At 45.7% G+C, this 25,272-nt stretch overlaps 1 protein-coding gene across 1 annotated transcript; it reads right to left on the reverse strand.

The window, feature by feature from the left end:
• Window positions 1-4,753: 4,753 nt before the first annotated feature.
• LOC128529794 (glutathione hydrolase 1 proenzyme-like) lies at window positions 4,754-16,657 on the reverse strand. The gene is made up of 11 exons (XM_053503317.1): window positions 16,065-16,657; window positions 15,871-15,957; window positions 15,381-15,579; window positions 14,970-15,130; window positions 14,528-14,677; window positions 8,550-8,686; window positions 8,125-8,312; window positions 7,905-8,032; window positions 6,091-6,203; window positions 5,558-5,671; window positions 4,754-5,262 (listed from the first exon to the last, which is right to left on the reverse strand). The coding sequence occupies exons 1-11, from the start codon at window positions 16,189-16,191 to the stop codon at window positions 5,110-5,112; spliced, it is 1,557 nt and encodes a 518-aa protein (XP_053359292.1). The 5' UTR covers window positions 16,192-16,657; the 3' UTR covers window positions 4,754-5,109.
• Window positions 16,658-25,272: the final 8,615 nt, after the last annotated feature.

A 25,272-nucleotide genomic window follows, 5' to 3' on the forward strand; every position in this document is an offset into this window, starting at 1 on the left:
CCATACAGTAGCATTCTTACCTGAGGTGAAAGTGGAAGTCTGTCACACACACCCGCTCCGCGACCGGCACTAGGACCCGGAAGTAGTACGGTCGCGAAACAGGAAGCATAAAAGGAGACAAGATGACGCTTCACATTGCTCAGTCATTGAGTTTCGCCCATGTCGGTTCAGATCGTCCGTCCGTCGACTGTGTGTTTATAGGGCGCGGGTTGAATTTGTGTCCTTCCCTTGCTCTCCTTCCAAGAGAGTCCTTAGACTAATTCACGTGGCTCTCCTGCCTATTTGCTGGCTTCCGCGTTTCGGTTTACCATCCACGCTACAAAGGGCTAACCGCTTATCGCTAAGTCTTCTGTTCACCCTGGGTTAGTTCATGACAAAATGACTGAGCCCCGAGCGGTAAACCCAGCGGATCACTCGCACCTCTACGATGTGGTAAACCGGCACGCTGAGCTAATCGACAAGCTAACCGGGAAGCTTGCTACTCTTCCCCGGAGCGTCCGAGACGTCGCGGCCTTGCGGAGGTGGCGGAGCTTCGGCAGGAGAACGCGGCTCTCCGCGAAGCTGTTACTAGCGCGGCTAGCCGGCCTCCCGTCGTGGTGGTCGCAGCTCCGCCCCCCTCCTCTTTCCCTTCAATGTCTGATGTGTTTATCTCCCTTCCGTAGAAATGGGATGGCACGGACGGGAGGTGTAATGTTTTTCTAACTGCACTAGATCTGGTGTTCGAGTTTAATTCCACCAAATACTCCACAGATCGATTGCGAATTGCATTTCTCGTTTCGTTGTTATCGGGGCAGGCAGCTGAGTGGGCCATGGCAGTCCTTCGCTCCGATTCAGACACCGCCCACTCATATAAAAAATTTACACGCCAGCTAAAGCTAACTTTCGAACATTCTGTGAGCGAGGTGGAGACCGACACCAAGCTGTACCATCTGCGGCAGGGAGGATCGTCCGTGAGCCGCTATACAGCTGATTTCCGCACCCTCGCCGTCCAGACCACCTGGGGAGAAGCCGCGCTCCGGACATCTTACTACGAGGGACTGGCTTCTATGATCAAAGATGAACTAGCCGGGCGAGAACTTCCTGCCACGCTGGAGAGGCTGATTCAGCTCGCCCTCCGGATCGACCAGCGCCTTCTCTCTCGCCCGAAGCCAGCTCCGAGAACCCTGCCACCAGCACCCACCTTCGCCTCCACCACTCCACGACCATCGAACCCAGCCACTTCCATCACATCTGAACACACCGGTTCTCCACCTCCTCCCGTTGTTAATACCGGAGCCAAATAGGAACCCATGCAATTAGGACGCGCCTCCCTGACCGCCGCAGAACGAAAACGGCGCTTCAGAGAGGGGCTCTGTGTGTATTGCGGATCAGCTGAGCACCACAGGGCCATATGTCCTCGTCGCCCGGGAAACGCCCAGGCCCGGTGAGGGATGGGAGCAGCTCGCCGGGCCATCTTCACCTCTCTGCCACGACATCCAGCGTCTCTCGTCTCACGGTCCAGGTACACCTCCAACTTGGTCACAAACGGGTCCAAAGCACTGCGTTCATCGATTCTGGTGCCGCAGGTAACTTCATTGACTCTACCTATGCCAAAGAATTGGGGGTAAAAATCGAGGCGTTATCCCAGCCTGTTCGGATTACGTCTGTAGACGGTCGCCCCCTCTCCTCCAGCCCCATTACTGCTCAGACTCATCCCATCACCCTCCTCATCGACCAGCATCAAGAACAAATCCAGTTTCACCTCACCTCCATTTTATTACCTCCCATCATCCTTGGACATCCGTGGCTACTTCAACACGACCCCCACATCACATTGTGTCCAAGAGATGTGTCCATCTCCTGGACGCAAAACAGGATATTACAGTGGGGGCCGACCTGCACCGAACTCTGCCTGCGAGCACCGGCTGGGACGTGTTCTAGGGAGTCCGAGGCCCCCGACGTCGACACCAACGCCATCCCCACCGCATATCGGGACCTGGCTAAAGTGTTTTGTAAGAAGCGTGCCACACACCTGCCTCCTCATCGCCCCACGACCTGGCGATAGACCTTCAGCCGGGTGCCGTTCCCCCCCGCGGCCACCTTTACTCCCTATCCACCACAGAGACGCAGGCGATGGAGGAGTATGTAGCTAGCGGGGTTCTTCTTTGTAAAAAAAAAAGGCGGTGAACTTCGTCCGTGTGTCGACTATCGGGGGATCAACAACATCACCATAAAGAATCGACACCCTTTGCCTCTTACTAACTCAGCCCTTGACACCCTCTCTGGTGCCACCATTTTTACTAAGTTGGACCTTCGGAGCGCCTACAACTTGGTGCGCATCAGAGAGGGTGATAAGTGGAAGACGGCTTTTATTACACTTACAGGACACTACGAGAGTTTGGTTATTCCCTTCGGTCTCTGCAATGCACCCGCTGCCTTCCATCAATTCATCAATGATGTCCTCCGAGACATGCTAGGGCGGTGGGTGTTTGTTTATCTAGACGACATACTAATTTATTCACGCACAGTTGAAGAACATGTCCAACATGTCAGGGCGATCAACGTCCATCAACTGTACTGTAAGTTGGAAAAGTGCGCCTTTCACGAGCGCTCCACCACTTTCCTGGGTTTTGTCATCTCGCCCCAGGGTGTGGCCATGGACCCGCAGAAACTGGAAGCTGTGCGTCATTGGCCCCTACCCAATACCTTCAAGCAGCTTCAACGGTTTCTGGGGTTTGCGAACTTCTACCGTCGCTTTATCTACAGACTACAGTACGGTTGCAGCACCCCTAACCGCCCTGACTCGCCCATCATTCCATCATTTCACCCTTAATCCTGCCGCCATCTCCGCCTTCCACAAACTGTGTCATCGATTCACCACCGCACCAATCCTTCTTCACCCAGATGCAAACCAACCTTTTGTTGTGGAGGTGGATGCCTCGGATGTGGGCGCCGGGGTCGTCCTCTCCCAATGAGGTCGTGACCAGAAACTACCCGTGTAGTTTCTTCTCCAAAAAATTTGACACCACTCAGCAGAGATACGGGGTAGGGGACCGCGAGCTGTTGGCCATAAAGTGGGCTTTGGAGGAATGGCGTCACTGGCTCCAGGGCGTCAGGGAGCCGTTCATCGTCTGGACCGACCACCAGAACCTCATTACTATCCGGAACATGAAACAACCCCAGGCAGGCGCGGTGGGCATTATTTTTTGAACATTACAATTTCTATCTTTCCTACCGCCCGGGGTCCAAGAACACCAAGGCAGACGCCCTCTCCCGACAACACGAGGAAGACGTCCCCCAGGCGGACCCCGCGCCTGTCCTCCCTGCATCAAAAATCATTTCACCGCTCCACTGGGATTTGGAGACAAGAGTTCGCCAGGCGCAGGCTGGGAACACCGAACCGGCAGGTGTGCCACTTCGACAACTCTACGTGCCACACCCCATGCGAGTGGAGGTTCTTTAGTGGGGGCACTCATCTCCACTCTCCGGACACCCAGGCACTCGTCGCACCCTCCAATTCATTCAGCGCGCCTTCTGGTGGCCATCAATGAAGAAGGACGTCGGCGGGTTCGTCCAGGCGTGCCCTGTGTGCGCCAGGGCCAAGGATAACAACCAGCCAACGCCAGGGGAACTCCAACCACTACCCGTCCCGCGCCGGCCCTGGACACACATAGCCGTCGGCTTCATCACGGGCCTGTCGGTCTCCGAGGGAAAGAACACCATCCTGACCATCGTCGATCGGTTCTCCAAGGCCGTGCACCTGGTGGCTCTCGCCGGACTCCCGTCAGCCAAAAAAACAGCCGAGCTGATATTAGAACACGTAGTTCGCTTGCATGGGTTCCCGAAAGATATCGTCTCGGACAGGGGGCCCCAGTTCACTGCCCGGTTCTGGAAGGCCTTCTGCCGTCTGATCGATTCTACCTGCAGTCTATCCTCTGGGTATCACCCCCAGACCAACGGTCAGACGGAGCGGACCAACCAACCACTAGAGCGCTACCTGAGATGTTTCATCGCCGATCGCCAGCGCTCCTGGGCCCGCTACCTCATCTGGGCCGAACTATCCTAAGCCCATTTGAGGTATGCCACGGTTTCCAACCTCCCATGTTCGAATACCAGGAACCGGAGGTTGACGTACCGTCAGCCCAACAGTTGGTCCGCCTGTGTCGGCAGCTTTGGCGACAAGCCAACCACGCGATTCAACAGGCCAACGCCCGCTACGCCATTCAACATTGCCATAACCGCTAATCGCTAAGTCTTCGGTTCACCCCGGGTTAGTTCATGACAAAGTCAGGTACACAGAAAACTCTCCCTCTACCTTTATAGCGCCCCACATGCCAGCAGATTGGTTAGCATCTGGAATGATGTCTCAGACACTAACAAGGTAACAGGAAATCCTCCAACCGAGGGTAGAGCAGCACTTATAAAATGAATATAGCACAAACCCTGGAGAAGATCAGTGGTTAAGGTATTGGTCTATGAAACAGAAGGTCCCAGCTTCAAACCCCACAACCACGTTGTCACTGTTGGGCCCTTGAGTAAGGCCCTTAACCCACAACTGCTCAGATATATAATGAGTCGCTCTGGATAAGTGGCGTCTGCCAAAAACCTAAAAGCAAGTGTTTTACACTTCAGTATAGAGCTCTAAACTTTTAAAAGACAGACTTCAAAATCTAAGATTTTAAAAATTAGTTCTGCATTGTTACATTTTTTATGTAAACATTTAATTAAAGTCATTTTTAAATGAAATACTATAATTTACCCCAAATACACTCAACCAAGAATTGTTTTATTTCAAATCACATGTTACATAATTTAAATTAGTCTGTAAATTAAACAATAAGTTTTTTTTTGTATTTGCTTTTAATGTAAACAAACAACCAAACAAAAAAATGGTTTTATCTCTCTTTTACAGTTATTTTTAAAACACAAAATTTTTTTATTCAGTTAAAAGAGTAACAGTGGCTCAGATGACCCTGCTGCACATGAAATAAAACAACAAATAGAAGAAACAACACCACTGATCTCTGCATCTAAAAAAAGCTTCTTTTGAAGGCACGGTTATATTTAAATTGATTTCGTACATTTCTTTTTGTTTGATTAAAGATATAGAGATAAAATGTTGTTAAAGTTTCAGTAACCGGCAGCTTGTCCTCTTTTTCTCTGATCTGATTCAGCACAGATCTGTCCATCTTGCCTCACCACGGCCTGAACCACCGAAAAGGGTTTTGTCTTTTTGTAAATCTCTGTACTGTGATTCTTCTTCTCTAGTCCTTCTTGTACGATCTGTAAATTAAACATGGAGTGAATAATCATTAGTGTTAGTGCACACGAGCTGAAAAGAGTCATGTGAATGTTTAAATGATGCTCAGATATGAATCCTGTTCCAATAGAAGAGACAAAACATGAGCAGATGATCTCTAAATGAACTCAACTCTTATTGAAACAGATTGTCAAATAAATCATGTAAATCTTCATGTTGTATTTTTACCATGAAGTTATGGATGAGCATCAGGATACATTTAAAAACAAATGAAATTGAGTTGCATCCGTCCTCCTGGTGTTTGTATTGCAGTCGTACCTGGTTAAAGCCATCCTCCACCTCGGTGGTGTTGGGGTTGAGCTGGTTGTGGACTCTGTGTTTATTTACACTTTCCTTTACATCATAGTTAAAGAACAGAGAGTTCAGGATGACCTGTGATCGAGAGGAAAGAATTCATTGACACACTTAATATTCATAAACCATTATAACTTAAGTGTTATAAACTCAGGTATATCCTCACTGCCCTTCTGTCCATCAAACATTGGATCATTTTATTTCATCAGATTTTATGTGGATGGATCAACTGGCAAAAAATAAATATTTAATTTAATAAAATTTTATTTGTATAGCGCTTTTAACAATTGACATTGTCGCAAAGCAGCTTTACACAAACAAAAGAATTATTTAAGTTTGTAACCATAAAAAAACATATTATAGGTATTTACACTAAAACCCAATGCTGATAACTCTCTCAGTTTTTTTTAGTTCCATTGAACTTCTATTATCACTGACCAGTGTTAACCTAACACTCTGGGCATTCTGTTGTGTAGATGGATGTGTGTGTGTGTTACCAGAGCCGTTGCTGTAATAATCTTCGGCCCACCTTCAGCTCCAACAACCATTTTAACTTTGTTGTGTTTGTCGAAGATTATGGTAGGGCACATGGCTGAGAGCGGCCTTTTACCTGCACACACACACACTGCACATGTTACACTTTTATCCATCACAATCATTTAGAAAACTTTTTTATATAATATCATCCCAATTTTTTTATCTAAAAAAAAAAGTTACATCACCACTAACGATTAAACTGGGTCTGTTAATAATGTTACATTATAAACACATGTAATTTACTGTATGATTTATTATCACAGTGTACCTGCATATACAGTATAATTCACATTAACATACCATGGAACCTTGGATTGCGAGCATAATTTGTTCTAGAAGTGTGTATATCAAAACACTCTTATATTAAAGCTAATTTTCCCACATAAGAAATAATGAAAACTCTGATTATTTGTTTTACAATCCCAAAAAAATAAATATATGAAAATAATTAATTAAAAAAATAATAATAAAAAATAAAATAAATAAAAAATTATAAAATTAACCGGCACTTTACCTTTGAATAGAATCGCAACAGAGCAGTGTTTCTGTTAGTGCATGTTTGTGTGTAAAGGCGAGGGGAGGAGGGAAGGGGCACACTGTCTAATGAAGTGCGCGCACACACACTAACGGAATCAGTGCAGTCTGATAGTGAGAGAGAAAATGGATCTTTAACCTCTCTAATGACACTTGCTTTTTCTTTACAGGATGACTTTCACACACACACACACACAAACACACACATACAAACAAAAAAGATTCTATACGCACACGGTGTTGTAGTAAACAGTACAAGCGTGCACAGATGTTAACTATACGAGTGGCGCACATGCACTAAGACAGAGCATTGGAGACGTTTACCCACAATAGAGAAAAGAACAACCATTGGCTCAGTTGTGATTACGTGATGCTCGGCCTCAAAAAAACAAGAAGTGCATGCGTGATACATGATACTCGACTTAAAATTAAATTAATGTAAGGCTTTTTTATAGTTTTACTATTTTCTAAATTGTCAAAAAATAATATGAAATACATCAAAAGACATAAGAAAAATTAAATAACAGAATTATGCAGTAAATAAACAAGTGTTAAAAACAATATTTTTAAGGTTCTTTCCAAATAGCGACTGTTTAAACAGTTTTGCACACTGATGAGAGCCAACATTTGCTCAACATCTATGGGAACTCCTCTAATGTCTTCTTAGCATCCCAGATCTTTTCAATAAGGACAATGAGACAGCCTCATGTAGCAAATATACATTATGCCCTATCTAGCCTGAATTACATCAAGTTCTGTCTAATCATGCCCAACTCCATACCATGTTATACTTAAATCATGCCATGCTCTATCTGAATCTTCACCTGAGCTGTTCTGTCCTGCAATGCCATGACCTGTCATCATGCTTTATGTAATGCTTTTTACAGTCCCTCACAGACTTTGTACCATACTAGTCAAGCCTAGCTGTAGGCACTGTTGCCGAGGAAGCTCTACTGTCTGCACTTGCTGGCTATTTTGTGGTTGCCCTGCTGCCATGCCTGGAGCACAATGCACCAGTCACCTTACAGTTCCATGTCCATGCATTCCATGCATTCATTCACAACATGCACTAAAGCCTGTCCTGAGACTATATCTCCTGAGCGTAATCTTTGCTATTTTATTGGAAAAAATGAAAGAAATCCTTGAATGAGTAGGTTTCAGAGTCCAGACTTTAAGTGGTACTAAATAAAATATTTTATAGTTTTGAACTCAACAGAAATACTTTAATACAATTTGGTACCTGCTTCGATGAAATTATTAGGAGAAGGAGAAACATTGTAAGCATTTGAAAAGTTTGGAGAACTGAAGTCATCCATAATATTGTTAAAGATGATTCCAGTGGACGGTGACATCACTTTAGAACCAAACCTGCACAAAAACACCATCAGGTCTATTTATACACTGTTCCATATGTTCTGATTGTCTAAAATCATTAAAGCGTGTTGGGTTTCTGATCTTACGCCAGATTGATGGTGCTAGTCACTGCCACGGCGCTCCCATCCTCAGCAAGGATGGACAGGTGACTTGTCCCATAACTTTTTGTGTTAGAGTACTCTGGTTCATAGTACCACTCTGGATGTGTGGTCTCATCTGAGATCTTACTGCGTATAATATTGGCAAAGTACTCTGAGGTCATGTTGTGGATGAACTGAAGAAGGACAGAGGGAAAAACTAAATTATGTACATATGTGTGTGTTTGTATAGTCACTACTATTTCTCTTGAAAACTAAAAAATAATGGATACACCACACCCTCCAAGTAAATCAGTATTGCATTTTGTACATGTAAACAAGAGGCAAAGCATAAACTAAATGGGTGATTTAGTGGGAATATAGTGCTTCTAATAAACAACACCCCCATGATGTAGAACTAAACACTTTCTCACGTCAGTGATGTTGAGGAAGCGAGGATCTCCCAGCTTAGTCCTCTTAGCGAAGGCGAAGCGGAAAGCCTCAATAATGCGGTGATAAGTGATTGTCTCCTTCTCTGTAGTAGACACACTGCTGCTTGAGAAATTATAACCTGCACACAGACAGTTTTACACATTTAGACCATTTCAGGAACCTATAAATAAAGTTTTTTATAAACTTTATGTAGCTACAAACCAAGTGCACATAAATGTAGTACTTTTTCCCACTGAAATTCTTAAATTATAAAGTAATCTATAATATTACCTAGGGTTGCCAGATCACACTAAGAAAATCCTGACAAGCCAGTGCTGAATGGTATATGGTTGCAGGTGCTGTGTATCTGTGGCTCATTTTAAAGTTCTTTTATTTTTGTGGGGGGTTTTTTTTGGTGGTTTCTATCCTTTCATTCCCAAATGTCAACGCTGGCAGAGACACCCGGAAGTGAAGGATGATACATCCTCTATGGAAAGTGGAACAGTGATGCTTGATGCACATCATGCCTCTACCAATCAAGCAATAAATAACATGACAAAAAGTGTGCAAGGGGGTGCACATCAAGCCTGGGCGGACATGTGATGTAATTAATGCAGGGTTTTGGGGAGGTCATGATTGGTGAGGTAAGGAGTTTTTTTGTTTGAATTATTGTACAGGCACAAGCTCTGTGGCACTCTTAACATTACCTGGAAAATTTAGAAGAAGGGGCTTTCTGGCATAAACGAAATTTATGTTTGACCTGAGAGCAAAACAGAATGGATCAATTAATACAGGCTCCAATTAAAATACCAAGGGGGGAGGACCCTTTGATGTCAAAAGGTAAGTCAAAGAAATCACCTACTGGTTGGTTGACCGGATTTGTCAGGAGCTGACCAAGTCAGGCAGGCTGACAGGACCCCAAAGCAGACACACCACACAGAAACTAAAGTCTTAATAGCTTTAAAGATGAAAGTGCAGAATATCGGGAAAAACATCTCGGGTTATTTTGCTGTAACCCTGTTCCCTGAAAAGGCGGGAACGAGATGCTGCGTGAAAACGCTATGAGAACATCTTTTCGTGTTGCCGGTTGTGAAGCAAATTTTGGCTTATATAACCTCGGTCAGGTGACGTCCTCTGATGAGACGCACCTGCAGGTTATAAATAGGAGTAAACCGGAAACATTCCTCAGGTTGATTTTGTCTGAAGGGACGTCCGGTCACGTGGGCAGTGCGGCATTGGAGCGCAGCATCTCGTTCCCGCCTTTCCAGGGAACAGGGTTACAGCAAAGTAACCCGAGACGTTCCCTTTCAAAGGTTACACTCGATGCTGCGTGAAAACGCTATGGGAACGAGAAAACCAACGCCGCCGCACTGCAAGTGTCTGGACAAGTGTCTACCCGGGTCGTGTAGCGTGTGCGCACAAAGACCGAGGAGGTCTTAGAACTATCTCTGGGAAGCTGAGTTGAGGACCCATGACCCCGGAGTAGCAGGCACATCCAGGCTATAAAATCTAACAAATGTGTGCGGAGAGGACCAACCTGCCGCGTCGCACACTTGCTGCAGGGGAACACCTCTCGCCAGAGCGATAGATGAGGCAATCCCCCTGGTTGTATGAGCCCTAATTCCTAGAGGCAAAGTGAGCCCACATGCCTCATAGGAGAGGGCAATAGCACCTCTCACTCAGTGTGACAGAGTCTGTGTAGTGGCAACCGCCCCCCGGTTGCGGCCCCCATAGCATATAAAGAGCTGCTCTGTTTTACGCCACTGGCTGGTGTGGTGGACGTAAATCTGAAGAGCACTACTGGACACAGTAGATGAAGTCTCTTCTGCTTCGGAGCTGTAAAAGGCGGAGGAAAAAAGGCCTCAAGAACAACAGGGTGCATGGTTAAGAATGGAACTTTCGGAAGATAGTTCTGGTGAGGATGCAGAACAGCCCTGACTAGCCCAGGGGCAAAGACTAGGCAGGATAGGGAGACTGACAAGGCGTGCAGATCTCAAACTCTCTTCAAAGAGGTAATGACCATCAGAAAAACCATCTTAAGGGTCAGAAACCTGACAGGCGCTGACTCTAAAGGTTCGAAAGGGGTGTCAATTAGACCTTCGAGCACGACAAATAAATCCCATGAAGGGACAGTGGCTCTAGTGGGTGGCCTTAACCGTTTAGCTCCACGAATGTAACAGGCAACTAAAGGGTGCTTTCCCACTGTTACCCCATCAGTAGGAACGTGGCAGGCTGAAATAGCGGCTACGTACATCCTGAGAGTACTAGGGCACGAGCCCGAGGACAACTTTTCCTGCAGTTCAGTACTTTTCCAACTCCAGTACTAAAGCAATTCGGCAGTGAACTGGGTCCACCTGCTTCGTCATGCACCAACTTCCAAATACATTACATTTAAGGGTGTAGGCTTTCCTGGTGGAGGGAGCCCTAGCATTTAAAATAGTGTCAATAACGCTGGCTGAAAGGCCAGCTTGACTTAGTTGGTCCCGTTCAGGGGCCAAACGTGAAGGTTCCAAAGCTCGGGCCGGGGATGAAATATTGTCCCCTGCACCTGAGACAGAAGATGCCTCCTCACTGGAATCACCCATGGTGAGCCGTCGAGAAGAGATATTAGGCCCAAGAACCACACTCTGGTCAACCAACAGGGCGCTATCAATAAAAGGCGCAAACGCTGTTGACGGACCCTCGCCAGGACTCCCGGGAGCAGAGCTATCGGAGGAAACGCGTAAAGGCGTAATTTGGGCCACGTATGGGCCATGGCGTCCAGACCCAGAGTCTGGAACCGGGGTCTGAACCACGTAAAAAGGGTACGAAGTCCTCTGCGTGTAACCCTTATTGGGATTGGCCCTTGCATGAAGTCCCCTGGCTCTTAGCCACAACTGAAAAGCTCTCATGTGCAGAAGGCCCAAAGGTATCACCATGGATGCAGCTGTCATAAGGCCTAAACATTTTTGAAAGTGATGTACAGTCACTCTCCGGTCTAGCCTGATTTCCTTCAGGGCATTGAGAATGGATTCGATATGAGCAGGAGACATCTGTGCCCGCATAACGATCGGATCCCAAATAACACCCAAGTATGTTGTCCTATGTGCGGGGTGATAGAGCTAGACCAAATGGAAGGACCCGATATTGGTAGGCTTTTTCCCCAAAAGCGAACCTCAGGAACTTCCTGTGTTGTGGCAAAATTTCTATGTGAAAATATGCATCCTTCAGATCTATTGTCACAAACCAATCCCTTGGTTGAATTTGTGAAACAATGCTTTTGACAGTCAACATCTTGAATCTGTACTTTTTAAAATAGCGGTTCAGTCCGCAAAGATCTAGGATTGGACGCAGCCCCCCGTCTTTCTTGGGAGTCAAGAAATACCGACTGTAGTAGCCTGACTCTATGTCTGGAAGGAGAACCTGTTCTATGGCCCCTTTTTCCAGCAATGCCTGCAGTTCGAGAGTCAACAGATCTCCGGTATCACGGAGGTGGTAATCACGCCATTAAAACGCGGAGGGCGATGTGCAAACTGAATCCTGTAGCCTTTTTCTACAGTCTTTAACACCCAGGGAAATATGCTTGGCAGTAGCTTCCACGCTGCCAGCTTCTCCGAAAGGGGCCCAAGTTTTAGCACTTCGGCTACACGGGGGGGTGTTAGTGGTTCGGCATCCTGGATTACAGCAGGATAAGACCAAAGGACTAACGTACTGTTGGAGGCCAGTGTTGTCCGAAACACCAAAGGCGGCGGAAACTGAGCACCGACCCCCTGGGGGTGCCAGGAAGGGCGTCTTCATATGTGAAAGGGTGTTACGCGACCAGATCGACTTGTGATCCCCAGGAATGCAGCGCGGCTCGTGGCTCTCTTAAGAATGCGAGGCACGCACGAAGCACCTTCATGGGAAGATCACAGTGTTCAGAGCCTCCCTCAAGCCCTTGGAGAGCGTGACTTATCCCCAAACACTCAAAGCAAAAAGTGTGAAGATCATCTAGTTTTAAACTCACAATGCGGTCATGAAGACAAAAGATCTGAGGAATGTTTCCGGTTTACTCCTATTTATAACCTGCAGGTGCGTCTCATCAGACGACGTCACCTGACCGAGGTTATATAAGCCAAAATTTGGCGTGTTTGATACACACATGCTTCACAACCAGCAACACGAAAAGATGTTTCCATAGCGTTTTCACGCAGCATTGAGTGTAGCCTTTGAAAGGGAACAGGAATGAGTAGTGTTTAGTGTCACTTTGCCTGTGATACACCTGTATTGTAACACAGGGGACTGTAATGGACGTGAAGCCTCTCAGTAAAGTGCAGAGCAAGACAGATGCAACTCTGAATCTGTACTCTATTTGATGTTTTAGCACAGCGTTTGATGTGAGCGATCTCCGCTGAGTGATGCGGTGAAAACTAAAAGAAGAATTTAATGTGCACAGGTCTGTGTTGGCAAGTAGAGCATCGAAAATAGGAGTAATTTCCTTTGTGGATGTCTTGGTGTGCGAAATCCAGAAGCAGTAGACGATAACAAAGTCAAGGAGGTGAAGCGTGGGTCAAAGTCCGTGAAGCAAACAAATGAAAAGCGATAAGCCATATGAGAAATCTCTAAATGAAATCACTCGGTCAAGGTACACATGAATCACAGATGAGAAAAGAACTGCGAGAGAACTGGGCTGTGGAGCACCAACAATTCGTCAGCAGTGCAGCGCACTGTGCTTTCTTAAACGCTGAGTGAAATTAATTGTGAATGTGAGACCAGTGTGTGGGAGGGGCGTGGGGAAAAGCATGACAGCCTGGGAAAACATGACCACGTGTGGCAAGACATGAAGAAGCAACAACTTTGGCTTATCTTTATTTATTACTGGATTTAACTAAGGGATGTTGGCAGATTTGCATACAGAAGTGAGGTCGAGCAGGTGGCTGTCTGGTGCAGTCACAACAACCTGGACCTGAACACGCTTAAAGCAGTGGATATGATTGTGGACTTTAGGAGAAACCTACCTGCACCTCCCCCACTCACCATCATGAACAGCACTGTGACAGCAGTGGAGTCATTTTGGTTCCTGGGCACGACCATCTCTCAGGACCTGAAGTGGGACATTCACATCAGAGGTTGTATTTCCTTTGCCAGCTGAAGAGGTTCAACCTGCCACAGGAGCTGCTCATACAGTTCTACTCAGTCGTCATTGAATCCGTCCTGTGGACTTCAATAACTGTCTGGTTTCGCTCAGCTTTGAAAGCAGACATCAGAAGACTACAAAGGACGGTTTGGACTGCTAAAAGGATTATTGGCACTGCCCTGCCCACGCTGCAAGAACCGTATACATCCAGAGTGAGGAAAAAGGGCTCGGAAGATCACTTTGGACCCCTCACACCCAGGCCACCTTCTATTTAAACTTCTGCCGTCGGGTCGACGCTATAGAGCACCGAACACTAGGACAGTCAGGCAGAAGAACAGTTTTTTTCCCCAGGCAATCTACCTCATGAACAGTTAAACATAATTCTAACTGTCAATAAATATATGTGCAATATTGGTGTACAGTACCACAGTGCAACATACTGTATAATACCACATATTTCAGATATTTATGTAACTTATTTAAAAGTATCTCACACCCTACTCCATTTGAGGTCAACCTTTTTTTCTTCTTTTTTTTCTGTGTCGTGCTGTTTTGTCTTGTCATTTGTTTCTTGTTCTGGAAGCTCTGTCACTAAAACAAATTCCTTGTACGTGGAAGCATACTTGGCAATAAAACTCTTTCTGGTTCTGAGATTTCTTTGATTCAAATAAAGAAAATAGTAATGCAGTCCTAGAACAAACTAAACCTCTAATGAAGCACAGATATTTTGAGCATCAGCCCTCCTTCAGAGTACTAAACAAACAACAGTATGGTTGATCTCACACAGGTGAAATATACCATATAGGCATCACAGCCATGCTGATGTTTAGTACAACAGGGTAACATCAAGTGTGACAGTAACACACCTGACAAACACACACTCACCATTCACAATGTTAAGGATTAGCGCTAGCACAGGACCGCTAGATGGAGCATCTGGAAAGTGCATAGTGTATTCTCCCACATTTATCTTCATGGTGTCTTCATTCAGCTCTGGTCTATACCCTGACAGGTCTTCAAGCGTTATATTGCCATCTGCATCATTCCAAAACACCAGGAACAGATTAGCATACAACAAGCGGTGATTAGCAGTGAGTGTGGGCCTCTAAAGTGCCTGTGAAAGAGTCTATTAACATCTACACTGTAGTAAATATTAGCACTTATACTCTAATATGAATTCACATCAGTACTGGTGTTTGTATTATACTATTCTATTATAATAAAGTGTCTCAGTGATATTTTAGCGTTCTATGTTGCAGGATATATTAACTTCATGCTGCTGGAAAATTGTAGAGTTTTTTTTTTTTTTAGTTGAACAGTGACGAACCTGCAGCCTGGATGTCATCCACGATGGTTTGAGCCATGGAGCCGTTATAAAAGACATCAGCTCCTTCGTTAGCGATCTTCTCATAGGTGTCTGCTAGCCGTGGGTATTTGATAATATCATTTTCCCTCAGGATGGTTTTATTGGAGTTACAGAATACTTCACTGTAACAGAGAAGTTGGAAAAGTTAGAAACTCAATTATAATAATGAAAATATTCTTATCTTAATAAAGTATTCATCAATGACTCAACCATAAAGTCCACATTCTGCACTGATCCTCTCATGTTGGTTTATATGTTCGAAGCCTTATTTTCTGGCTAACACTTTCCGGGTTCCTTTTTGTTTTAATAAAAGACTTCACAGGACTGGTGGTGCTATTCTGACATGTCCATCATTGTAATATTGTCCCTCACCACAGAGCTGAATCAGGCAGAATGTGCCCCTGCTCTGATGATTTGTTTAAGGCATCGCTGAGAGCTCTGCTGATGCGGATGCCGTCACGTGCCAGCTGGATGCTCGGCTCAAACAGCTCCCTCCACGACAGACGCCCATGACGGCGGTGTGCCAGCTCATAACCACGAAGCTCACCAGGGACCGCGATGGACTTGCCTCCTGTTTATACATCAAAACACAACTGAGTTAAAAACCCTTCTGATCTGTAATGTTCACTTTTAAGACAATGAGTTTCTAATTGAGAAACAAACAAGATAAAGTCTAATAAAATAATAAAAAAATAGTGCGATTACACTTCATTTATCTCACGGTGTGCAGTGGGGAGCTGCTCGACCTCACACACCGATAAAGTAAAGAGAGATTATAAATAAAGTGTGTGTGAAAAATGTCTGCGACTGTGTGCAAATAAATATTGTAAACACTTTTTGCTAACATGCAGAAATTCAAAACCTGTTTCTGATTCTTCTTTTTTGGTAAACATGTCCCATGTGACACGCCTAGGAGCTGTTTCCCTCGCATTGATAGTCTCCACCTTCCCTAGGACAGAAAAAACAAAAATAGTTCACCTTTTAGTGTATGGACTCACAGGGAACTAATACTGATAGATGGACTGGACAATAGAGAGACAGATGGAAGGAAGTCACCTGTAGAGCTGTTATAGATGAGGAAGAAATGTCCTCCTCCGATGCCCATGCTCTGGGGGTTAAACAGTCCAACACACAGCAGTGCTGCAATGGCGGCATCAACTGCAGAGCCTCCACGCTTTAGCATGTCCCTGACACACACACACACACACACACACACACACACACACACATACCACTACAACATGACATGACTGTTATTCTTTGTAAACGTCTCCTTGTTGCTCAGCTTCATGTGCTGTGTTTAATATGGAGATGCCAAGCATTGTATTGATGTATAAATTTATATAAATTTATCGATTTACAGATATTTTTATGGTCAATAATAATTTACATACAGTTTTATTCCATAATTTTATTAGGAATAGTAAATTCCCTTCAGTAAATAAGTAAACCATCACTGGGTGACACTGGGTTAAATGTAGAGCTCTGATTGAACTGCAACCTGCTGTGAATGACAGGAATAACCACACTGTGATTCATTATGATTTGTTGTTTGTCCTACCTGCCGATCTCAGAACATTTCCCAGCATCGGCTGCTACGGCGGCTTTGGAGTAGCAGCCAATTTTAAGGGCCGCTTTTAAGAAATGTACAGCGAGAGGAATGACAATGACAATTATCAGGACAACCAGAACAGCAGCTGATAAAATGCAGCACTTCTTCCACGTGGCCCTGTCCAAACACAATGCACAAAAAGACAAAAATTAATACTGTTATTACAGGAATAATGTCACTAAACATTAATGTGTGTAAAACAACATGTAATAACTGGCTGTTATAAGGGCGGTAATTATGTCCAGCTTCTACAGAAATCTATCTTATAGAAAACTAACTAAATTACAATTACTCATAATCATCTAGAAAAAGAAACATTCTTGAATTCGTCCCTTATATCTAATGAACATGTAATTGTATACACAACGCTCAAAAGTTTGGGATCATTTGCAAATTTCTCAGTTTTGGTTTAGTGATTTATTTTATACATTCTACAACAAAACTGGGAATTTTAAAACTATGAAATAACGCATATAGAATTGGGTAATTATGTAACAGTGACAGTCAGTTGTTATTTAAAGACATGAAGGTCAGCTGTTTTGAAACAGTTCAAGTATAAGAACAGTATTGTGTCAAATGCGTTTGTAAAACCCATCAAGCTCCATGATGATGAAACTGTCTCTCATGAAGACCTTCCCAGGAAAACAAGACCAAAACTGAGCTCTGCTGCAGAGGAGAAGTTCATTTAGAGTCACCAGCCTCAGAAATCACCAATTAACAACCAGCACCTCAGATTAGAGCCGTTATGAAGCTTTACAGAGCAGAAGGAGCAGATAAACATCTCAATATCAACTGTTCAGAGGAGATTATTGTGTGTTTGGGTAAATAACACCTTCAGTATTGTTTTACAGTGTAGAGAGAAATAAACATCAGGAAGGACCATAGGGTTAGGGAGGGGTGTACAAACTTTTAAGTGGCAGTGTATGTGTAAATATTGTGATATCTGCTTTTCTCAGACTGACAGTAGCCTCCACACTACTTTTTATGCACCTGTCTATAAAATCTATCTATCTATCTATCTATCTATCTATCTATCTATCGATCGCGTGCTACACCCCCTGATGAACATAGAGCACTGTGCAGTGGACTCCACCCTGTTTATAATGTAAGGGTGGTTTTAATGATAAGTGACTGGGTATAAATGAACATCACAAAAACACACACTAATATGTCAAAATGTAAAATTATCTGCTTCAATGTTAAAAGTGAAATATTCCTTAAAATATTCCTCACTGTAAATAGACCATTTGTCTGTCTTTTTTCATCTTTTGTTTATTCAACATTCTACAGTCTAAATCAAGGATCTCCAAATCCAGTCCTGGAGGGCCAGTGACCAGCACAGTTTGTAATTCACCAACACCTAAACACACCCACTGAACCTAGTAATTATCATATTAGTTAAATCAGCTGTGTTTGAGAAGAAGAATCACCAAACTGTGTTGGACACTGGCCCTTCAGGACTGGATTTGGAGACCCCTGGTCTAAATGACCATTCTCACCGAATAAATCTATACGTTTATTGCATAATTTATATTTAGACTCAAAACCTGTGTAACTCTCAATTACATTTACGGTTCTGCTTCTGTACTTGTAATTAAAAAATAGTTTCTAAAAAAAAAAAAAAAAGGTGTGCTTGATTTCCTACCCTGGCTGACGACCCTCGGTTTCTGGATCACGTTCATCCTTGTCAGATTGTGGCACTCTTTCCATCTCTGTGTGCTTTCAGTAATCGCTCGCTGCAGAAACTTGCAGTTGGTCTTCACAGTTGTGACAGAGTCTGTGGTTCACGCAGAGACGCCAAGACCATTGTGAAACGAAAATGAAAGAGAAACCAAATTTTCCCATGAGAAATAATGGAAACTCAAATTGTTCATTTTACAGCCCAAAAAAAATACATAAAAATAATTAACACAAAATATAAAGTAAAAATTAAACAAATTTACCTGCACTTTACCTTTAAAAAAAAGTAAAAATAGATCCAGACAGATAATTGTTTACGTTTATGCGCGCAGGTGCTGTGTGTGTGTGTCTGTGTGTGTACGTTTAAATGTGTTTGTGTATGTGTGTGAAGCTAATGTAAGAGGGGACACACACACACACACACACACACACAGTCACTCTCTCTCTCTAAAATGGAAACACTGCTCTGTCATGATTCTTTTCAAAGGTAAAGTGAAGGTTATTTTGTTCTAGTTTTACCCTCCAGCAGTGAATCCGTTAGCGTGCGCACACGCATTCCCCTGTATATGAGGACACTAAAGTCAATGTAATTGCTTGCTAACAAGTTTGGAGAGTTCAAAGTATTTTGACTAAGTAAATGTTAGCTACATAGTGTAATGTCAGTGTGTGTGTGTGTGTGTGTGTGTGAGTGGAGTTCCTCACATTGGAACTGCTGAGTTTTCATCTGCAAATATGTTAATATGGTTTGTACTATTGTGCATGCAGTATGTTTTGTGCAGTAGAGTGTGTATTAGATGGAGTATGTATTTTCTTACAACATTTCTAACCCTGTAGATTGTACTTTGTGGATTGTTATATTGTTAATTATCCATTGTAGTAAACCTACTGTTGTTCTGGAACAGTAGGTTTACTGATGAGGAAACATCATATATCACTCTTGTGATAATTTCTCCCCATTTTTTGCTCAGCGCTTACTACAGCTATTCACCTGAATACAGGACACACACACATTCAGCACTAACTAAACTAACTTTGCTATTTGCTGCTAAATCATGCATATTTCCTGGGTAGAGTCTTTCCATCAGCGTCTACATACAAATCCTGCAGATGCGTGAAAAACACCCCAGATATTTTCTGTCACATACACTGCACACAGCACACCCACAGTATGTGTGTGTGTGTGTGTGTGCTTGTGGCCTGTGATGTGTCAGTATCCCGCCCAGGGAGTACCCTGCTTTGTGCCTTAGTTTCCTGGGATAGTCTCCACCCCATGACTTCACACTATATGCACTATAGATAATGTCTATTTATAATGGTTTTAATATCTTTTATAAAATATTGCATATGCAGTTTTATTTAAGGCCAATACTGTAACGTCGCGGGTATTGCGACAGGCAAACCCACAGACAACTACTCCACAGGGTTCCAGTCAGGCAGGCCCACGGCCACCCTCAGGTGCAGTTGCTAGGCAACGCTGCCATGATGGCAATTAGGGGAATGCATGACACCTGGATCCATGCCTATAAAGACCCCCAACACAAAGCATTAGGCGTGCGGACAATTAGGAAGCACCAGGGTGTGGAGCGTTGCTCCGGTATAGGAAAAGAAAAAGAAAAGAAAAAGAGAAAAGAAAACTGAAAAGAGAAAATAAAAGAGAAAAAGAAAAGAAAGAAAAAAGAAAACTGAAAAGAAAACTGAAAAGGAAAGAAAAAGAGAAAAGAAAACTGAAAAGAGAGCGCTTGTCATTTCTGGTGACACGGATTCCAGAGTTACAAGTCATGCTGGGTTTCCCTTGGCTTCAGCTCCATAATCCCAGGATAGACTGGTCGACCAGATCGGTCTCCATTTGGGGGTCCTAGTGCTCCCAGAGCTGCCTGAAGGGGATCCAACCACCTTCCCCAGTCTCTCCCGAACTGGTGGATCTGTCCACAGTTCCCAAAGATTACTGGGACCTTAAAGAGGTGTTCTCCAAGAGGGAGGCCCAAAAACTACCCCCTCACAGGCCTTTTGACTGTGCAATAAATCTGCTTCCTGGCACCACTCCGTCCAGGGGCAGACTATTCTCCCTATCCTCCCCGAAGCACTCAGCCATGGAGAAGTACATTAAGGAGGCGCTCTCATTAGGGTTTATCCGGCCTTCTACTTCTCCAGCGGGGCGGGGTTCTTTTTTGTAAAAAAGAAAGATGGGGAGCTCCGGCCATGTATCGATTATCGTGACCTAAATGCTGTAACCATAAAGGATCGATATCCCCTGCCTTTAATGGACTCGGCCTTCAAAAGGCCAAAATTTTTACAAAATTGGACCTTCGCAGTGCGTATAACTTAGTTCACATTAAAGAAGGTGACGAATGGAAAACAGCATTCATCACACCCGCAGGCCACTATGATTATTTAGTCATGCCCTTTGGTCTCACTAATGCACCCGCGGTTTTTCAGCGGTTTATAAATGAGGCGCTCCGGGTAACCATTTTACGTTTGTTTACCTAGGCGATATCCTCGTTTTTAGTGACAGTTTAGAGGAGCATACGGTTCACGTGCGGCGGGTCCTGGAGCTTCTCCTGCATCACAACCTGTTTGTCAAGCTGGAGAAGTCCCAATTCCACGTGACCACTACCTCCTTCTTGGGCTTTGTAGTGTCCTGTGGACACCTGCGCATGGATCCGGCCAAGATAAAAGCAGTGGCACAATGGCCACAGCCTACCTCGCTTCGTGCCATTCAGCGCTTTCTGGGGTTTCTTTGGCAGCCCCACTCAGCGCCCTTACCAAGAAAGATCAGGGGAGATTTAAATGGACGACCGAAGCCCAATGCGCCTTCGATACCATCAAGGCCAAGCTAACCACTGCACCAGTCCTACAGCTGCCCAACGAGGAGGCGCCATTCATAGTGGAGGTAGATGCATCCGATGTAGGCATAGGGGCGGTCCTTTCCCAGCGATCAGAGGCAGATCAAAAGATTCACCCCTGCGCCTACTTCTCTCACCGTCTGACGTCAGCGGAGCGAAACTATGGCATTGGAGACCGTGAACTCCTGGCCATGAATATAGCTTTAGACGAGTGGAGGCACTGGCTGGAAGGGGCCAAACACCAGGTTCTTATCTGGACAGACCACAAGAACCTGGCGTATATCCAGTCAGCGAAACGCCTCAACCCACGACAGGCCAGATGGTCCCTCTTTTTTACCAGGTTCGATTTTGTGTTGTCATATAGACCCGGCTCTAAGAACCTGAAGCCTGATGCCTTGTCACGGCAATGGGACCCCCCTTCTCGGGAGCCAGTCTTGGAGCCAATAATACCGGCCCCCCGGATCATAGCCCCCGTGCGATGGGCAGTCGAACAGGCGATCCTTCAGGCTCAGCAACAAGAGCAAGACCCTGGAGGTGGAACTCCCGGGCAAACTATACGTGCCAGCCGCCGTCCGACCTCAAGCTCTTTCTTGGGGTCACACGTCCCCTTTTGCAGCCCATCCAGGAGTAGCCAGAACCCTGGAATTTCTGCGCCGTCGTCTATGGTGGCCCGGCATGGACAAAGATGTCCGAGCCTATGTGACAGCATGTCCTGTGTGCGCGCAAAATAAGGAGCCCCGCACGCATCCTCATGGGCTGCTACACCCGTTGCCCATCCCATCCAGACCATGGTCCCACCTTTCCCTTGATTTTATAACGGGGTTGCCTCCCTCCAAGGGATACACTGTAATATTAGTCGTGGTTGATCGCTTTTCTAAAGCTTGCAAGTTTATTTCCCTCCAAAAGCTCCCATCAGCGAAGAAAAACCGCGCAACTAATATTACAGCATGTGGTACGCATTCACCGTCTTCCCCTTGATTTGGTGTCAGATCGCGGACCACAGTTTGCCAGCCGGTTCTGGAAGGCTTTCTGTAGTTTAATCGGGGCCACAGCCAGCCTGTCCTCAGGCTTTCACCCAGAGTCAAACGGGCAGACAGAGAGGGTTAACCAGGACTTAAAGCGCTCCCTGAGGTGTGTGGCCTCTGCCAACCCCTCCTCCTGGGCTGACAATCTGATCTGAGTGGAATATGCCCACAACACCCTGTGGCACTCTTCCCTAGGCATGTCCCCCTTTGAGTGCCAATTCGGCTACCCGGCACCAATGTTCCCGGAACAGGAAACCGAAGTGGGGGTACCCGCTGCACAACACATGGTGCAACGATGCCGCCGAATATGGCGGAAAGCGAAGTCTGCCCTCCGTGCTGCAGCACGAAAGGCAACTCTTGCAGCCAACGCGAAAAGGCAGAAAGGACCCGAACTTCGTGTGGGACAGCGGGTCTGGTTATCCACCAAGGACCTTCTGCTGAAGGTAGAGGCAAAAAAGTTGGCTCCGCGGTACATAGGCCCGTTCAAGGTGGTAAGGAAAATTAATCCGGTGGCATACCGCCTTGCGCTTCCCAGCTCAATGAGGATAAACCCTACCTTTCACATCTCGCGGTTGAAGCCTCTCCTGTGTAGTACCCTGGCAGGTCCATCACCCCCCGCCCCGAATTATCGATGGGGCTCCTGCATATACAGTTAGGCGAATCCTGGACACACGACGTGTCCAAGGAGCCACACAGTATCTGGTGGATTGAGAGGGGTACGGCCCAGAGGAACGCTCGTGGGTCCCAGCCCGACACATACTGGACCCCGAGCTCATCAGAGAGTTCCGCAGCAATCGGGTCATGGCCATGGGAACGTCGGGGGCCGTTCTCATCGGATTGGGAAATTCCTCTGTCCGCTCTCAAGCGCGCCCTGGTGCTTCTTGTGAATGGGCAAGGATAAACATCCTCTCTTGCTTCCGCGGAGATGGTAGTAGCCTCTTACCACTTCAAAAATAAATTAATAAAAAAAAATTTAAAAAAACATAGACGGCAGGTTCTGTCGGGTGGCCGGGGGGGCGGAGCCTCAACGACGCTCTCTCCCCTTTTCTTAGCAATCTCCATATGAGTTAACCCTTTCATGGAGTAAGCTGTATTTATCCCGTGTTTCCCTGCCATCAACTTATTTATTTATTTAAATATAGTTGAGGTAGAAGCGCAGGGTTATATGATGACACCCAGATAGAAGAGATGCTTCCAGGCTATCTCTCTCCTGGGACATCATCCTTCCTGAAAAGCTATTACTTCCTTTTAAGCTGCGTAGACTTTTTATCTTCCCTAGAGGGAAAAGCTTTTCAGGCAGCAGGTCAGGTTGGTGCTCCATTGCACACCATGGCGGTTTTGCACGCCTACCAGGCTGACCTGCTGAGAGACTTGAGTACTGGCGGGGCTCTGCAAGGTAAGGCGTATTGGACTTACGCTGGGCCACAGACTTGTCTCTTCGTGCAACAAAGCAGACGGCTCGTGTTATCGGCCGTTTTATGGCTGCTATGGTCTCCGCGGAGAGGCACTTGTGGTTGTATCTCAGGGGCATCAAGGAGAAGGATCGTGTATTCCTCCTCAATGCCCCATCTCGCCTTCCGGCCTACTTGGCGATGTCGCCACTAGGTTCATGAGGCGAAGTTATATAACAAGCCTACGGGAAATTCCTTCCCCGCCTTGCTCAAGAGTCGGGACTGTCAGCCACCCAGTCTCGACCGGGTCTGACTGTTGCGAGGCGTGAAACACACAAGGAGAGTTTTTTGGAGCTGGGCACCCCCTCGCAAGATTGGGGTGCGTCACGCAATCCGCTTCAATAGAGGTCAGACTGGCATATTGTCTTCATAAAGAAGCCCTGAGGTTCATGTGCCTATGACCGTGGGGGGTGGCCCCCCAATGGGGAGAGACACGCAGAATTCCTTTTAAAGAATGAAGTGTTCTCCCTGGCACCCCCAGGAGGTTGGTGTTCTTGCTCCGCCACCACTGGTGTTTCGGGCAACTCCAGTCTCCAATAAAATGTTAGTTCTTCTGGTTTTTTCCTGCCATGTTTCAGGATGCCGAACATCTAACATCCCCCCCATTTAACCAAGCCACTGAGCTTTGCCACTTTCTGAGAAACTGGCAGCGTGGAAGCTACTGCCAAGTATATCTCCTTGGGTACTAAGCACTGTACAGAGAAACTACAGGATTCAGTTTTCACATCACCCTCCGCGTTTCAATGGCATGGTCTCCACTTCCATGAAACCGGAAAGTGCAAGAGGAACTGGGGGCTGCATCCAATTTTTTAGATTTTGCGGGCTTCACCGCTATCTAAAAATAAATCAATAGAAATATTGCCACAACACAGGAGGTTTCTGAGGTTCGCTTTCGGGGCGAAGCTTACCAGTATCGGGTCCTTCAATTTGGTCTAGCTTTTTCACCCGCACATACACAAAATACATGGATGTAGTTCTGGCTCTTACGACTCCAGAGCATCCGTATTGAATTACATGACTGGCTGGCCCAGTCTCAGCAGCTAGTAATGTCCCCTTTACTACTCTCTGACTCTAAGTCAAGCTGGTCTTCCAGCCAGCGTAATTAAGACTATTCTAAGTACTAGGGCTGCCTCCCCTCAAATAGAATGTATTTGAAAGTTGGTGCATAACGAAGCAGGTAGACCCAGTCCACTGCCGAATTGTTTCAGTGCTGGAGTTTCTGCAAAAAAAAAAAAAATTGTCCTCTGGCTTGTGCCCCCTTGTTGAACCACTAGAGTCAGCGCCTCAGGTTTCTGACCCTTAAGATGTTTTTTTCTAAAATGTGTTACCTATCTAAGAGGATCGGTGATCCCCATTGTTTTTGAAGCCTTCTGTCCCACGCCTTTACAGCTTCGCGGCAGGAATGACTTCACTCACTGTGTCCAGTACGTGCTCTTTAGATTTACGTCCGCCATCATCAGCCAGTGGCGTAAGTCAGAGCAGCTTTTACATGTTTCGGGGCCACAAGCTGCATAAGAGATGCTATTGCCCTCTCCTATGAGGCGCGTGGACTCACTTCGCCACTAGGAATCAGGGCTCATTCAACCAGGGGGATCGCCTCATCTATTGCACTAGCAAGAGGTATTCCCCCGCAGCAAGTGTGTGACACGGAGG

The sequence above is a fragment of the Clarias gariepinus genome, chromosome 9, assembly GCF_024256425.1.
Source record: "Clarias gariepinus isolate MV-2021 ecotype Netherlands chromosome 9, CGAR_prim_01v2, whole genome shotgun sequence".
Lineage (NCBI taxonomy): Eukaryota > Metazoa > Chordata > Actinopteri > Siluriformes > Clariidae > Clarias > Clarias gariepinus.